Below are 16,796 nucleotides of genomic sequence, written 5' to 3'. Positions count from 1 at the left end.
GCTAATAGAAGTAGATCAGAATCCCCTGCCAATGCACTACATTTCATAATCTAATGACAGCCGAGATCTGACAATACAACTTGAAGCGTATGTTTTAAGAAATATTTGCTGTCACTTATAGTGTTCTGTGTGTACAGCATCCCTTTTTTCCCTCCTTAAATCTTTGATACTGTTGTCATGCATGCTGACAAAGGTTCAACACTGCTCTAATTAGCCTCAAGGAACTGTTTGGAGTCGGGGATTTTTTTTTTGGAAGAATTCCACGCATTAAATTGACCCTTCTGCATGTCCCCCTATTATTCATAGGTTGATCTCTGATAACACTGTGGAAGCTCTGCTGGATGCTGGTAGCGGAACATCAGTAGCTGGCAGAGATGTAGCCTAAATTTGGAACATTTATCTTCTTATGCTCTGTAGTCAGCCAAACTAGGGAGCTAATAAAATCACAATCAAAGCAGGCTCTCTGGAATTTGAAAGACCTTCTGATATTCTGGCAACACATCTAGATGGCAATTTGCAGCTAGTAGGAGGTTAGGGTAGAAAACTGCCTTGAAGCTAAAGGGTGCGCCAAATATTCTTCTTTTTTTCCCTAACTGGAGGAGGGAAAAGGGGAAAGCCTTGAACAGTTCTCACTGGCCCTAATCACCATAACAGCCTCAGCTGCCCCTTGGATCCCCTGCCAAGTCCCTATCATCTTCTGATCAAATATTAATGTGTGATACTCTGCTTGCTCGCTAATCCAAAGCCAATTAATATTATCTGTCAATTATTTACAGATCCTGAGGTGCGGAGGCAATTCCCCGAGGACTTCAGCGACCAGGTTTGGAATGCGTAATTAACTTTTTTTTTACATGGCAAAATTTATTTCAGAGTCACTCAAGATACCACTGCTGTTTGGCTTAATGAAGGAGACAAATGAATTTTTTTGGGGGGAAGAGATGGGGGTGATAATTAAGAGCCACTGATGAAGATGATGATGGCATTGACAGTTTGTAAAGATATACAGTAGGAGGCAAAATTTTGCAACCCAGCATGGCAATTTTTAAAGCAATTCTATGAGGTAAATCACATGCCAACATACAGTACATGAACAAAAGATGAATAAGGTGATTTAGAATTTCTTTGTACCCTCTTTCTGGCATTAGCTGTTAATATGACAAATTATAAGTCCAAGTAAAAGAGCATCGGTGATATCTAATGCAAACAATGGACTGTGGAATTTATGAAATCTAGTATGTGATTGTATGCTTTGCTGTAATAATCTTTCTAACTACTTCTCTTGATGTCAGTTTTGAAAAGACACTCCTCATTGTATTCACTATCCAAGTGCACAAAGGCACAGTTTTACCATAAAATGTTCCTAAACCAAACTGCCTTTAGACCTTATTATAAATCTTGCTGTTTATATTACCAATCCTCCCCTGGGGCTTTCAGAACTGAGAGGGACACCATAGTTGCTCCGTACTGGGATATTTTAGTGCTAATGGATAGGAGGAATAAAGCTTCATTCATGGGATGTATATGTTGCTGGGATCCATGTATTGACCATCTGTTAATTATCTTTAAACTGTAGCAGGCTTGACTATTTTAGACGGCATTTAAAAGTCAATCACATAAATCGTTCTGGAGATTTTATGACACACAACCTCCAGGGTGAGTAAAGGAAGTTTTTTTTCTTCCTTTGTAGGATATTAATAAATTGGATGGGTTTTTTATGATCATTCAAAAGTGTTGTCTGAAATTGCCCTCAGATTCTAGACTCCCCTACTATATGTCCACTCTGTCTAGGTCTCTCAGTATTCCTGCAATAAAAACGTAAATCCCAGCTTAATTTCTCTCCTACTGATCCTCTTTAAACCTATCTTGCTTGTCTTTACAACCTTCCTTTCTCAATAGCACGAGTTGAGAGTACCTGATGCTTTGTCACTAAGATTGAGACCAGGTGGTCAGCAGCAACTGCCACTTCCCTCCGTTCCTCTTATGCATGGAGCCAGTCGATCTGAATGTGTCTTTATCAGCTGTGCACTTACCCCCCACCCCTTGCTATCTCCATGCACAGCACCCACCTTCTGCTCCTTGTTAGCATTAAAATGCTATATAGCCTTTTCCCTTCCCAACCTTTTTGTTAGCTTAGCCATGCAAATTGCTTTCCAGGGGAGTATGATTTTGCCAATTTGAATCCTTTCTGAAGACCACTTATGGAAGCATGGAAGTCCTCAACTTCTTGAGAGATTGTGTGAACACATGACTAAGAATAGGCCACTTGACCCCCTTAAGCCTGCTCTACATTTAATAAGGTCACACTGACCTGATTACGATCTCAAGAAGGATGCTTATGTCAGAATGCTGTTTCTGGATTTCATTTCGGCATTCAACACTATCCTCCCACAGACCTTGTTGAACAAACCCCTACCCTTTGGTCTAAGTACAAACGTACATCATTATGCACTTCTTAACAAACAGACCTCAGATAGTGAGTGTTGCACAACTGCTCTTCCCTCCCCGTCATCCTCAACACGGATGCCTCCCAGAGCTGTGTGCTGAGCCCATTACTGTACACACTGCTCACATGAATGCAGGACCAGACTCCTGAGTAATCACATTGTCAAGTTCGTCAGTGGGGCTCATCAGCAACAATGTTAAGACAGCCTACAGAGATGAGGTGGAAGGGCTTGAGGTCTGGTGCCTGGCAGATAACCTCTTTATCAGTGTGAACTTCTTTTTTAAAATGATGAATCCAACATTCCACCTGGTACTCCAGATGTGGTCTCACCAATACCCTATTCTTGCTGATATCATGATAGTGGAGTCCAACAACAGTTTTGGCAACTTCCTGCATTTTCCCAGCAGCGGCTGTCACATTATCTGGGAACTAAATCTGTGGCAGTTTAGACGCAGTGCAGGTTCAGTAATTCTGTTTCAAAGAGGAATGATTTGTGGGATTTGGGTACATGTAAAGTAATGTATATTTTTCTGAGCGAATTCAATTGTTAATATATATGTACTTCAATGTATTTATATAAGTAGTTTCTAGTGCATTAGTGTTTTAATTTAATTATGTTTATTTTAAATTCTATTTTTATTTTATTAAAAATTCATACTTTTCAAGTATTTGAATATTTGTGAATATCACAGACAAATAAAAGTCCCTTAATAATTTCACCATTTGTTCTTCCCGGTTCTGGGACTTGTGGTCACAAGGTTTGCCATTATCAACAGCAAGTTGTGCTCTTCTTGGGACCTTTTAGATTAGAGACCAGCCCTCTCGGTCAGACATTGGCTCTGCAGGTCAGGGGCAGGCTGTCTTGGTGCAGTAGCTGACCTTGAGGATGAGGTTGCTGTTGCAGGTCAGCCTAGTGGGGAAACAGTGAATATCAGAGAGTTACCACTCATTGAGACATTCTGTATGGAGATAGCCCATGGGTCACATGTACCATTGTAACATGTTAACAGCTCCCTTTTAGAACATAGAGCATAGAATGTTACAGCACAGTACAGGCCCATTGGCCATGATGTTGTACTGACCTTTTAACTTCCTCCAAGTTGAATCTTGAATTTCCCTCACACAGCCCTCCATATTTCTTTCATCCATGTGCCTATCTAAGAGGCTCTTTAACGTCTCCATTGTATCTCCCTCCACCAGGGTGTTCCATACATGCACTATTCTCTGAGCAAGAAAGAATACCTCTGACATTCCCCTCTATACTTTCCCCAATCACATCTAAAATGATGCCCTCTCGTGGTCTTAGTGTTATACAGCAAAGAAACAGGCCTTATCCCAACATATTTATGCCATCCACTTACCCATCTAAATTAATTCCATTTACCATTGGAATTTTCACTCAATAGGGAGAAGAGGCAGAGGGAAGCGGAAAACAACACAATTCCATTTGCATAATTGTTTTGGCCTGTTGTATCTGCACCCTCTTCTTATTGACTTCCAATGTATGAGCTATTCCTGCCCTCGGAAAATATTGCTGTTTGTTTATGGTATCGATGCCTCTTTTCATCTTGTGCAGCTAGTACCTTTTCTCAGGTACATATTCTTTGTGGGTACAGTTCCCTGCCCTTCATTAATGTCATTATAAATCACTCCTTAAAACCTTCGTGTTTGGCAACTGTGCCTTCAGCTGAACTAATTACAGCCTTTCCTTCCACTTAACCCATTGACAGTGTCATACCTCCAGATTGTACCAATGTTAACTTTTTGAATCCCACAAAGTTTTCAACCTGGTACGAGACAGAAATATCTCTGATCAAAGTCCATATTACAACCCGTGTATAAGTAACATCCTATTCTGCTTTTCCACTCTTGTTTAGCTTGGTGGGATCTTATTTGTCCAGTTCCATTCTTAGAACATAGAAATCTACAGCACATCACGGGCCCTTTGGCCCACAATGTTATGCCAACCTTGTGTCCTACTCAAGAAACTGCCTAGAATTTCCCTACCACATAGCCCTCTATAAGCTCCTTGTACATGTCTTAAGAGTCTCTAAAAGACCCTATTGTATCTGTCTCTACCACCATCATTGGCAGTGCATTCCATGAACTGAACACAGTACTCCAAGTGGGGTCTAACTGAGGTCTTATATAGATGTAACATTACCTCATGGCTCTTGAACTCAGTCCCATGTTTGATGAAGGCCAACACACTAGATGCCTTCTTAACAACACTGTCAATATGCGCAGTAGCTTTGAGTGTCCTATGGGGACCCCAAGATCTCTCTGATCTTCCACACCGCCAAGAGTTTTACCATTAATATATTCTGATTTCAAATTTGACTTATCAAAATGAACCATTTCACACTTATCTGGGTTGAACTCCATCTGACACTTCTCAGCTCAGTTCTGCATCCAATCAATGTCTCAATGTAACCTCTGACAATCCTCCATACTATCCACAACACCCCCAACCTTTATGTCATCAGTAAACTTACTAACCCACCCTTCTACTTCATGAAAAGTCATTTATGAAAATCACAAAGAGGAGAGATCCCAGAACAGATCCCTGCAGGATACCACTGCTCACTGACCTCCATGCAGAATATAAACCATCTGCAACCTTCTGTGGACAAGCCAATTCTGGATCCACAAAGCAAGGTCTCTTTGGATACCATGGCTCCTTACTTTCTGAATGAGCCTTGCATGGGGAACCTTATCAAATGCCTTACTGAAATCCATATACACTACATCCACTGCTCTACCTTCATCAATGTGTTTTGTTACATCCTCAAAGAACTCATTCAGGCTTGCAAGGCACAACCTGCCCTTGACAAAGCCATGATGACTATCCCTAACCTGATTATGTCTCTCCAAATGCTCATAAATCCTGCTTCTCAGGATCTTCTCCAACAACTTGCCCACCATTGAAGTAAGACTCACAGGTCTATAATTCCTAGGTTAGTTCTACTCCCTTTCTTGAACAATGCAAATGTTCCCTGAATATTAGCCACATTTCTGCTGTGCACTTCCTTGAGAACATCTGCTCTCAATTTATGCTCCTAAGTTTCTGCCTAATAGCATAATACTTCCCCCTACCCCAATTAAATGTTTTCCCGAACTTTCCTTTCCAGTGCTATGGTAAAGGAGATAGATCACTGCTTCTAAATACTGTTTGACTGAGAGATCAGGTTAATTTATCAATACCAGATCAAGTGCAACCTCTCCTCTGGTTGGCTTATCTACATACTCCGCCAGGAAACCTTCTTGAACACACCTAACAAACTTCACCCTATCCAAACCGTTTGCTCTAAGGAGATGCCAGTCAATATTAGGAAAGTTAAAATCAGCCATCACAGCAACCCTATTATTATTGCACTGTTCCAGAATCTGCCTCCCTCTCTGCTGCTCGATGTCTCTGTTACGATGGGGGGGGGGGGCTATATAAAAAAAATCCAACAGGGTTATTGCTCCCTTCCTGCTTCTGACTTCCATTCACACTGACTTAGGTATTTAGTTGTAGATAGTGCCAGAAGAGGGCCAGTAACACCATGAAGATTCCCATCTACCCTGCTTATGGACTGTTTGTCTCACTCCCATCAGGGAGGAGGCTACGTAGCATTCATACCAGGACCACCAGACTCAAAAACAGTTACTTACCCCAAGCAGTAAGGCTGATCAACATTTCCACCCACTTACCCACCCTGCCACACAGCCAGCTACAACTTCTTTATAATTTCCTGTCAGTCACCTTGCGTACAGGCACTTATGTGCCTAATGTCAGTTTATGAACACACAATCAATGAATGTATATAAACTAAGTATTTATATTTATTGTGCTTTTTTATTATTGTGTTGTTTATCTCATTTGGTGTTTCTGTACTGCATGAGATCTGGATTAGCAATTACTTCATTCTCCTTTACACCTATATACTGGAAATGACATTAAACAATCTGGAATCAGCAGCAAACTACTCTTTGTACTCTGAGACTGTTATCATTGATCTCCTCCAAGGTTCTCCACTTGGTTCCCTCCAAATCTTATCGACGTGAGCAGCATCAGGATTGTCAGAATCAGGTTTATTATCAGTGTCTTATATGACATCACATTTGTTGTTTTGCAGCAGTGCCGGTCACCCTTACAACCCTGGAAACTTTCCAAGGCACAAATCCATTTACAAATGATCACATTTACATTGAAACATAGTCATTTGTGTTAACAACCTACGCAGACTAGAGACGTGCTGGGTGGCAACCTATCGCCATACATTCTGACGCCAACACAGCATGCCCACAATGCTTGGCAGAATAATTCAGAAATCTGATGGCGGAGGGGAAGAAACTGTTTCAGAATTGTTGAATGTGGGTCTGTAGGCTCCTATATCTGCTCTCTGATGGTAGCAATGAAAAGAGGGTCTTTCCTGGATCATCTATGCATTGCTGAGCTCTATCTTCCTGTCAGTTCCCTTGTCTTTTTGTTGTCAGACCCCTTGTGTAACATTGGTGCTACAAAGCAAAATTTTTATTCAACTAAACTGAAGGTATCCCCTTACTACTCCTGTCAGTTATCTTTCACTTGCTAATGTTTCCTGTCCTCTCTAGTAAATGTCTTAAGCTGAAGCAGGTGTTTTGCAAGCTCAGTGATATATTAAAGATTGGATTCTTCAACTTCTGCTAATTTTTTTCCCTTCCCCATCACTCTTTAATTCCACACTCTGGCTTCTTATCTCTTTTCTCTTGTCTATTAACTCCCCCCTGCTTTCCTTCCTCCTCCTTTTCTCCCATGGTCCACACTCCTCTCCTATCACAATGCCTCTTCTCTAGCCTTTTGCCTTTTCCATATTACCTCTCAGCTTCATACTTCATCCCTTCCCTCACCCACCCAACTTTATCCAAGAGCTTGTCCTCTTTCCCCTCCTCCCAACTTCGTATTCTGGTTTCTTTTCCCTTCCTTTCCAATCCTACTGAAGGGTCTCGGCTCGAAACGTCAACGTATTCACTTCCATAGATGCTGCCTAACCTGCTAAGTTCCTCCAGCATTTTGTGTGTGCTGTCATGGATTCCCAGCATCTGCAGAACCTCTCATGTTTATGTTTAAGGTGATCTTCAGACAGCACTGGGATATATATTTTTCATCTCACTGATGTTCTTTTGATTCTACTTATAGTTCAACTCATCTGTTCAATCCCGTCCCTCTTTTTATCTGTTCATAAACCTACATTCAACCAAAATTGTGGCTTGTTCACTGACATGTACTAACAACCTTAATTTAGATCCGCTCTCATTTAAGCAGTACCTTTATTTTAACATTCTTTTTCAAAATGCTTGCAAGTCTCTTCCTTCACTACATCTGCGATCTAATCTGCTTCCAAGTACATTAGGGACATTTAAGAGACTCATAGATTGGCACATGAATGATAGAAGAATGGAGGGCTACGTGAGAGGGGAAGGGTTAGTTTGATCTTAAAGTAGGTTAAAGGATTGACCTGTGTTTTGCTCTGTTGTTCTATGTTTTAAATCTTTGTGCAGCACCATCTCTGGCCTCCTGTATATTCATGAATTTAATCATTTCACCTTTGCGAACAATGTCTTTTCCTTAGTATCTGATGTTAACATCAATGTTTGGATGCCGATTCATCCCAGCACTTGGAATTGGAAAGGTTGGGTACAGGTTGGGGTGGGGGTGGGGGGGGCAAGCCCCTGAGTGTATCACAGTGACGGAACCTGATGTTTAGGCTGATTTAGGCGCTGGGCAAGATTGAAAGTCTTGGTGTCAGGGCCTGAGGCAGGGGATGGGCCGGATTGGCTGGCTGCTACGTGTCGTTTACTTGACTCTATGCTGAACTATGTGTCTCCAACACTATTTGCTTATGTTTATTGTCTGCAATACTTGTTTTACCCTCTCTGCATTCTGTGTGTTTGATTTCTTTGTTTCGTGGTTGCCCGTTAGGAGACAAATTGCAAGGTTGTATAACGTATACATACTTTGATAATGTTTTGAACTTTGAATTTTGATTTCCTTTCTGAACTTCTAACTGATCACCCCACTCCTGACAACCTCACAGTTCCCCTTAAAACCACCTCTGACTGAAGTTCAGTCCTTAGTCTTGTTTCGCATACTGTGTGTTAGTATGCTCTTGCTGTGTTTGTGTGAGGGACCTTGAAATATTTTGATAAATTGAAGGCCTCTGTTGGTTGTGGTCAATGATGGATGTTGCATCCTAATGTCTACGTACGTGTAAGCCAGTACACAAGTCAAGGCATTATGATATGGAGAGCAAGCTGTTGCCCGTGTAGCAGGTTCCTCCTCTCCACACAGCTGATGAATCCAAAGGAATGACCAAGGCTGACATAATTTGGTAGCAGCAGCATCATAGGAGTTGCCAATCAGCATTGAACTCCATGTAACTACCTTAGGGACTCCAGGTCCATATTTTTTTCTCAGGGTTAACTCCCCAAGTCTTCCCCGTGAGTGGGCATAGGTGCAAGGCATCATAGGTTTGAGATCAGAGTTTTCCTTCTAAATGAGCTGCTGACCATGGTTGACGAGCACCATCAATCCGATGTGGCTGTTTTTAAGATGCTAGTAACCTGCCCTTGCCCTTTCTCCTGTCTCTAGACACGGTTATGCTTGGCTTAGTTGCTGAGCTGCACAGGAAGGCCAGGAGCTAGGCTTGGTTGCCAGAGACTATTTGAGACGCATGGCTATGACAGCTTTAAGGATAAATGAAGGGAGCCCGATTGGTGAAATTTGTTGCCACTAATTCTGCTGCCTCTTACTGGCAATTCAGAGTGCAGCTCGGGAGTGCTGCTTCGTTGAAATAACTATCCTTTATAGGTGAGACTAGAAAGGGACTGAGAGGAGACATTCTGGTGAAACTGCGTGGCTCCAGTGCATTACATTGAATATTAGGCATATCTCAGATATTCTACATAACATAACCAGTCATTTTCAGATGAAGATAATATATTTAATGTCACAGTTAGATCATGAGACCATAAGATACAGGAGCAGAAGTAGGCCATTTGGCCCATTGAGTCCGCTCTGCCATTCAATCGTGGGCTGATCCAATTTTTCCAGTCATCACCACTCCCCTGCCTTTACCCCATACCCTTTGATGCCTTGGCTAATCAAGAACCTATCTATCTCTGCCTTAAATACACCCAATGACTTGGCCTCCACAGCCGCTCGTGGCAACATATTCCACAGATTTACCACCCTCTGATGAAAGTAATTTCTCCGAATCTAAGTTCTAAATGGACGTCCTTCAATCTTGAAGTTGTGCCCTCTTGTCCTAGGATCTCCTACCATGGGAAATAACTTTGCCATATCTAATCTGTTCAGGCCTTTTAACATTCGGAATGTTTCTATGAGATGCCCCCTCGTTCTCCTGAACTCCAGGGAATACAGCCCAAGAGCTGTCAGATGTTTCTTATATGGTAACCCTTTCATTCCTGGAATCATTTTCGTGAATCTTCTCTGAACCCTCTCCAATGTCAGTATATGCTTTCTAAAATAAGGAGCCCCAAACTGCACACAATACTCCAAGTGTGGTCTCACGAGTGCCTTATAGAGCCTCAACATCACATCCCTGCTCTTATCTTCTATACCCCTAGAAATGAATGGCAACATTGCATTTGCCGCCTTCACAACTGACTCAACCGGGAGGTTAACCTTTAGGGTATCCTGCACAAGGACGCCCAAGTCCCTTTGCATCTCTGCATTCTGAATTCTCTCCCCACCTAAATAACAGTCTGCCCGTTTATTTCTTCCACCAAAGTGCATGACCATACACTTACCAACATTGTATTTCATTTGCTGCTTCTTTCTCCATTCCCCTAAACTATCTAAGTCTCTCTACAGGCTCCCTGTTTCCAAAACACTACCCATTCCTCCAGCTATCTTTGTATCATCGGCAAATTTAACCACAAATCCATTAATATCGTGGTCAAAATCATTGAGTTACATCGTAAAAAGCAGCGCTCCCAACACCGACCCCTGTGGAACTTCACTGGTAACCGTTAGCCAGCCAGAATAGGATCCCTTTATTCCCACTCTCTGTTTTCTGCCGACCAGCCAATGCTCCACCCATGCTTAACCTGTAATTCCATGGGCTCTTATCTTGCTAATGAGTTTGAACCCCAGCCAAGGAAGCATGTTGTGTCCTTGAGCAAGGCACTTAACCACACACTGCTCCAGTCCACCCAGCTGAAAATGGGTACTGGCAAAATGCTGGGGGTTAACCTTGCGATAGACTGGCGTCCTATTTGGGGGGGGGGGGGGGGGAAGAGTCTCGTATTCTCAGTTGCTTCACGCCATGGAAACTGGCATAAGCACTGGCCTGATGAGCCTATAAGGCTCGGGACAGACTTTATCTTTTTAATTTATCTTGCTAAGTAGCCTCATGTGCGGTACCTTGTCAAAGGCCTTCTGAAAATCCAAGTACACAATATCTACTACATCTCCTTTGTCTAACCTACTTGTAATTTCCTAAAAGAATTGCAGTAGGTTTGTCAGGCAGGATTTTCCTTTCAGGAAACCGTGCTGGCTTTGGCCTATCTTGTCATGTGCCTCTAGGTACTCCGTAATCTCATCCCTAACAATCGATTCCAACAACTTCCCAACCACTGATGTCAGGCTAACAGGTCTATAGTTTCCTTTCCGCTGCCTCCCACCCTTCTTAAATAATGGAGTAACATTTGTAATTTTCCAGTCATCTGGTACAATGCCAGAATCTATCGATTCTTGAAAGATCATCGTTAATGCCTCCGCAATCTCTCCAGCTACTTCCTTCAGAACCCGAGGGTGCATTCCATCAGGTCCTTGTCAGTCGTAATTTTCACTGCACAAACAACACTTCCCTGACACTCTTGAATGTCTGGTATACTGCAGACATCTTCCACTGTGAGAACTAATGCAAAATATGCATTCAGTTCCTCCACCATATCTGCATGTCTCATTACAATATCTCCAGCATCATTTTGTATTGATCCTATATGTGACGAAGATCACCTGGCGAGACAAGGTCTCTGATACAGAGGTCCTCTCTCAAGCCGGAATGCCAGCAGTTTCAACCTTGGTGATGTCAGCCCAACTGCGCTGAGCAGGACATGTTGTCAGAATGCCTGACAGAAGACTGCCCAAGGACATCTTGTACGGCAAACTGTCCAGTGGTACCCGAAAACAAGGAGGCCAGCGACTACGGTACAAAGATGTTCTGCACAGGAGCCTCAAGAAAGCTGACATTGCCCCATCAACATGGGAGGATCGGCTCAAGATCGCTCACAGTGGAGGGATGCCATCAGAAAAGGTGTGGACGCTGCTCGTAGAGGTAAAAGAGAAAAGGCACAGGAAGCACCACAACAGAGCTTCTGCCCCTGCTGTCCCTCCAGACCTCACCTGACAAGTATGTGACAAGCAGTGGCTGTCAAGGATCGGCCTGTACAGCCACTCCAGGACTGACTGAAAGGAACTGTCAGTGTGTGTGTGTGTGTGTGTGTGTGTGTGTGTGTGTGTGTGTGTGTGTGTGTGTGTGTGTGTGTGTGTGTGTGTGTGTGTGTGTGTGTGTGTGTGTGTGTGTGTGTGTGTGTGTGTGTGTGTGTGTGTGTGTGTGTGTGTGTGTGTGTGTGTGTGTGTGTGACCCTCGAATGACTCTCTTAAAAAACCTTTTAGTATCATCTTAGATATTCGTTGTCAGCTTCCTTTCATAATTCATCTTTTCTTCCTAATGACCTTCTGCAAGTTTTTTTAAAGCTTCCTAATACTCTATTTTCCCACTAGCTTTGGCTCCTTGTATGCCCTCTTTTTTGCTTTTCCTTTGGCTCTGACTTCACTTGTCAGCCACAGTAGTGTCCTTCCCTTTTGAAAATTTCTTCTTATTTGGAATATATCTGTCTTGCACTTTTCTCATTTTTCGTAGAAACTCCATTGCTGCTCTGCTGTTAAAAGTTAAAGTCTTTCCTGAGCCTTATAGGCTCATCAGGCCAGTGCTTATGCCAGTTTGCGTGGTGTGAAGCGACTGAGAGTACGAGTCTCGTTCCCCCCCCCCCCCCCCCCCCAATATAGGACGCCAGTCTATCGTGAGGTTAACCCCAGCCAATCCTCTAGTCGGCTCAACAACAAGTTGTTCTAAAAAAACATCCCTTAGACATTCCATAAGTTCTCTCACTTGAGGTCCAATACTGACCTGGTTTTCCCAATCCATTTTCATGTTAAAATCCCCAATGATTATCATGACATTGCTTTTCTGACACACCTTTTCTATCTCCAGTTGTAATTTGTAATCCACATCCCAGCTGCTGTTTGGAGGCCTGTATACAACTGCCATTAGGGTCCTTTTACCCTTGCCATTTCTTATTTCAACCCATAGAGACTCTACACCTTCCAATCCTATGTCATCCCTTTCTAATGATTAAATATTATTTCTTATACATGGAGCCACAACATCCCCTCTGCCTACTAACCTATCTTTCTGATGAACCGTATAACCTTGGACATTCAGCTCCCACTGGCAGCCATCCTTTGCCCAAATTTCAGAGATGGCCACAGTGTCATATTTGCCAATCTGTAGCTGAATTTCAAGGTCATCCATTTTATTCCTTATGCCGTGTGAATTCAAATATAACACTTTCAGTCCGGTATTTGTTGCTTTCTGCTTTAACTGCACCACACTTCTAAGTTTGGATTTTGTAATCTGTATGGTCCTTTGTATTAAGTAATGTACTTCCCACTTAATTATTGGGGAGTGAGAATTTATGAGCAATGAAACAGTTATTAGGATAACAAAGTTTAGCTTTATTTGTCACATGTACTTTGAAAGACAAGTTGAATTGCGTCATTTCCACTGTTGGAAAGTGTTCTGGGGGCAGCCCTCATCATGCTTCCAGCACCAACAGACCCTGTCCGCAGCTTACTAACTCTAACTCGTGTGTTGTTAGAATATGGGTAGAAACCGGCACTCAGTGGAAACTCATGCAGTTGTGGGATGAACTCCTTACCAACAGCGGTGGGAATTGAACCCTGATCTCTGATGCTGTAAGGCATTACTCTAACTGCTACAATATTGTGCCGCCATACAAAATCTACTTATCCTTATAAAAATTATCCATACCATATTTACTTTTGCTCAGATTTTTCATTCCAAAAGAATGTTATTTAAATACAGTCTAAAAATCTTACAGATGATAAACTATCTTAATTTTCTTTTACTATAAAATGATCAATGCAAGTTCTTGAGTCTCTGCTTTACAATGAAAACTTGAATCATTTGTAACATTGACTTAACCAGATGTACAGTATCCAAATATAAACTGTGTGTTGTGTATTCTACTTCCTCTATTTCCTGAGGAGACTGAGGTTCTTTGGAGTACTTGGGCCTCTCCTTCACATGTTCTACTGGTCTGTTGTTGTCTGTACAATCCTTTATGTGGTGGTGTGCTGGGGCAGTGGCATCAATATGGGTGATGCCAACAGGCTCAATAAACCGATTAGAAAGGCTCGCTCTATTATAGGAGTCAAACTGGACACACTGGAGGCTGTGGTAGAACAAAGGACCCTACAGAAAATCCTGGCAATTCTGGACAATGTTTCTCACCCTCTGCATGCCACCTTGGCTGAACAGAGGAGGACTTTTAGTAATAGACTAAGTTAACTGCACTGCTCCAAAGCGCGCTATATGAGGTCATTCTTACCCTTAGCTATTAGGCTCTATTTATGAGTTAACCTATAGCCAGGGATGTGATAATCCCTTCCTGTTAGACTGTTTGAGATAGCTTATTTTTCATTCTTTCTTACTTCTCTAATATTTGTATATCTGTGCAGTTTAATGCTACAGTAACACTAATTTCCTTTGGGTACCTACCTAATATATCTATCTATTGTAGTTGTTTCCATGATGCTGTTGCAACTCAGGGCATTGGACATCAGTTCAGCCACCATCTATAAGGAGTTTCTACGTTCTCCCTGTGAACATGTGTATTTCCTCCCACAGTCCAAAGACACATTGGTTTTTAGGTTAATTGGCTATTGTAAATTGTCCTGATATTAGGCTAGGATTAAACCGGTATGTTGCTGGGCGGTGGAGCTCATTGGGTCTGAAGTGCTGTTCCACGCTGTATCTACAAATAAAATAAAATTTTAAGGATGGATTGATGAACACAGACAACCTGAATCAAGGTAAAATGTCTTGCACTGATCTCTCATTTTAGAGAGGGTATACAATTCACTCATCCATCCAAGTTACAGAAGTTTGTTCAGACAGTGCAGAAGACAGGATGTATACAAACTTTCTTAAAAAGAAAAATATGTATTTTACAGGTGGCATGTGTAAAAATGCAAACAAAATAGGAAAAGGGGTAATCTACATTTATCTGCTCATAATCCTCTTGTGTGATATGTAGTAGGTTCCGGTTCATTGAGCCAACAGTTAATTCAGGTAGCTGTTTATTCAGGACAATTCTTAAGGAACAAAAACTACTAGAGAAAATAGCTGGGATGCCCTCCATTTATTTGGGACATTATACTGCTTGATTGGGACAGGAGTCCTTTTTTTTTTTTAGCTATTTCCATGAAACTTCAGCTAATTGGGCCAAAATATACTGTTCCATGTATTACCCAATTAACTGGAATCCACTGTATAACTTCAGTAAACATTTAATATGAATACTTCAGTTGTTGCTAATATAATTAGGAAATATATTGCAACAATTGTATTTCATACAGCATCTGTTTTATGCCTAGAACTTTAAAAAAAAGTCTTCATCTTGACATATAAATAGAGCAGGTATGTATGATGTGTGCATTGGAGCTTGGCATCGATGGTAAAATAGCCTAATCATGGATGCAGGAGAATGACTTTTCATTGGTAGCTTTTGACAGTGGTTTTAAACTTGAGCTTGTTTGACCTCATGATGTCATATGAAGCTTCTGTTGTATTTGCCATTCTGTAAATCATCCAGGGTACATTCAAATCTTTATTAATAAACAAATCTCATTTTAGTTTTTTAATGTTTATATAATGCACTTCTATTTAAGGATTTCTGAATTAATTACTACAGAGCAATATCGGAACACCTTAATAAAGGTGCGCAGCGCATTTGGCATTCATAACTTGTCCTTCTTTGTACAAATGTTTGCTGTGGTTTTGCGTCTAATTGGAAAATGGTGGCCTTCTTGTCAGGCAAGAGAAGCCTGTTTGTTGGTTTGTCTGATAGAAGTAAACTTTACACTGAGACATGGTCATGTAACTGCCAAAAGAAAGAAATGTTTTTTTTAAAGTATCACATGAAAAGATGACTACAAAATATGAATTTTTCTGCTTGTTTGTGGGTAAAATAAATTTTAGATGTAGTGTAGTCTTTGCTGTGGATCAGAGGCGTCTGTTGATGCTGCTAGTGCTATGAGTGAAATTTTATTCCTAAAGGTCTTTATGCTACTGTGGGGGACTGTCACAAATTATTGTGGCTCGATCCTTTAGAAACAGAGAAAGCATGTTAGATCGGCATCTGTGACTGACTAATGATGGTCAGGCTTTTGGCTTCCCTTGAGCCACAAAGCTTTTGCTGCCTTTAGAGAGGGAAAAAGCGTAAGAAGAAAGGGGAGGGATGAAAGCGAGTTACAAATCTGCGGCCTTGGAGATGTATGACTGCTAGGCTGGTTGTCTGCATGGCATGATAATCCATTTTGATCTCCTCAGTCTTAATTGTCTGCTAAAGACAAATGGGCAGTAAAAGTTCATCAGTTTCATCTTTGCTTCTCATTCATGGGCAGAATAAATGAGCCATCACGACAGAAGAAACCTTTCTTTTTGACACGGAAGTAATGCAGACCTGATGTGTTATTAAAAGTCTTTCTCCCTCATTATTTTAGACTCTTAGTGCTGATAGATCTCAGTGTTTCATGAAAAATATAATCTGAAATGTAAATAAGCTGTCTGATACAAAGAGATGATGTAACAAATGAGCCTTCACTTTGTAGAATCTTGCTTATGATCATTTACTCTCTGCTGTTTCTGCAGCTTTAGTATTATGATAGAATATAGTCAAATACATTGCTGCAGTTCACTTTGGGGAAAATATAACAGTTCATTGCAGTGTATTACAGTTTTAAAACTGACTTGAAAGAATGTTACTTGAAAAGGGTTGGCAAAGGAGAGCTGACAGATCTTGTAGTTCAGTTTTCCAAACTTTGTTTTTCTGTAGCTGAACATCTAATGGAGAGCATTTTAAAATATAAATCAATGCTAATATTTTAAAACATATAACATCATCACAATTAATGGAATTTATAGGTCTGAACAGGTGATTTTTAAAAATATTATACCAGGATCGCACTTTTTAGCATAAAGTTTAAAACTGT

The 16,796-nt window shown here is 41.3% G+C and overlaps 1 protein-coding gene across 7 annotated transcripts in view; it reads left to right on the top strand.

Moving 5' to 3' along the window:
• The window catches only part of dennd1a (DENN/MADD domain containing 1A), a 618,210-nt gene that overhangs the window by 125,287 nt on the left and 476,127 nt on the right, over window positions 1-16,796 (top strand). For all 7 annotated transcript variants that reach the window (XM_073052569.1, XM_073052565.1, XM_073052563.1 and 4 more), the window contains exon 3: window positions 777-820. In XM_073052569.1, the coding sequence (XP_072908670.1) occupies window positions 777-820 (44 nt within the window). The remainder of the gene's footprint in view (window positions 1-776; window positions 821-16,796) is intronic.

This window comes from Hemitrygon akajei, chromosome 7 (assembly GCF_048418815.1).
Source record: "Hemitrygon akajei chromosome 7, sHemAka1.3, whole genome shotgun sequence".
Lineage (NCBI taxonomy): Eukaryota > Metazoa > Chordata > Chondrichthyes > Myliobatiformes > Dasyatidae > Hemitrygon > Hemitrygon akajei.
The sequence above is the reverse complement of the archived record's forward strand: the minus strand, read 5'-3'. Positions and strand labels throughout refer to the sequence as shown.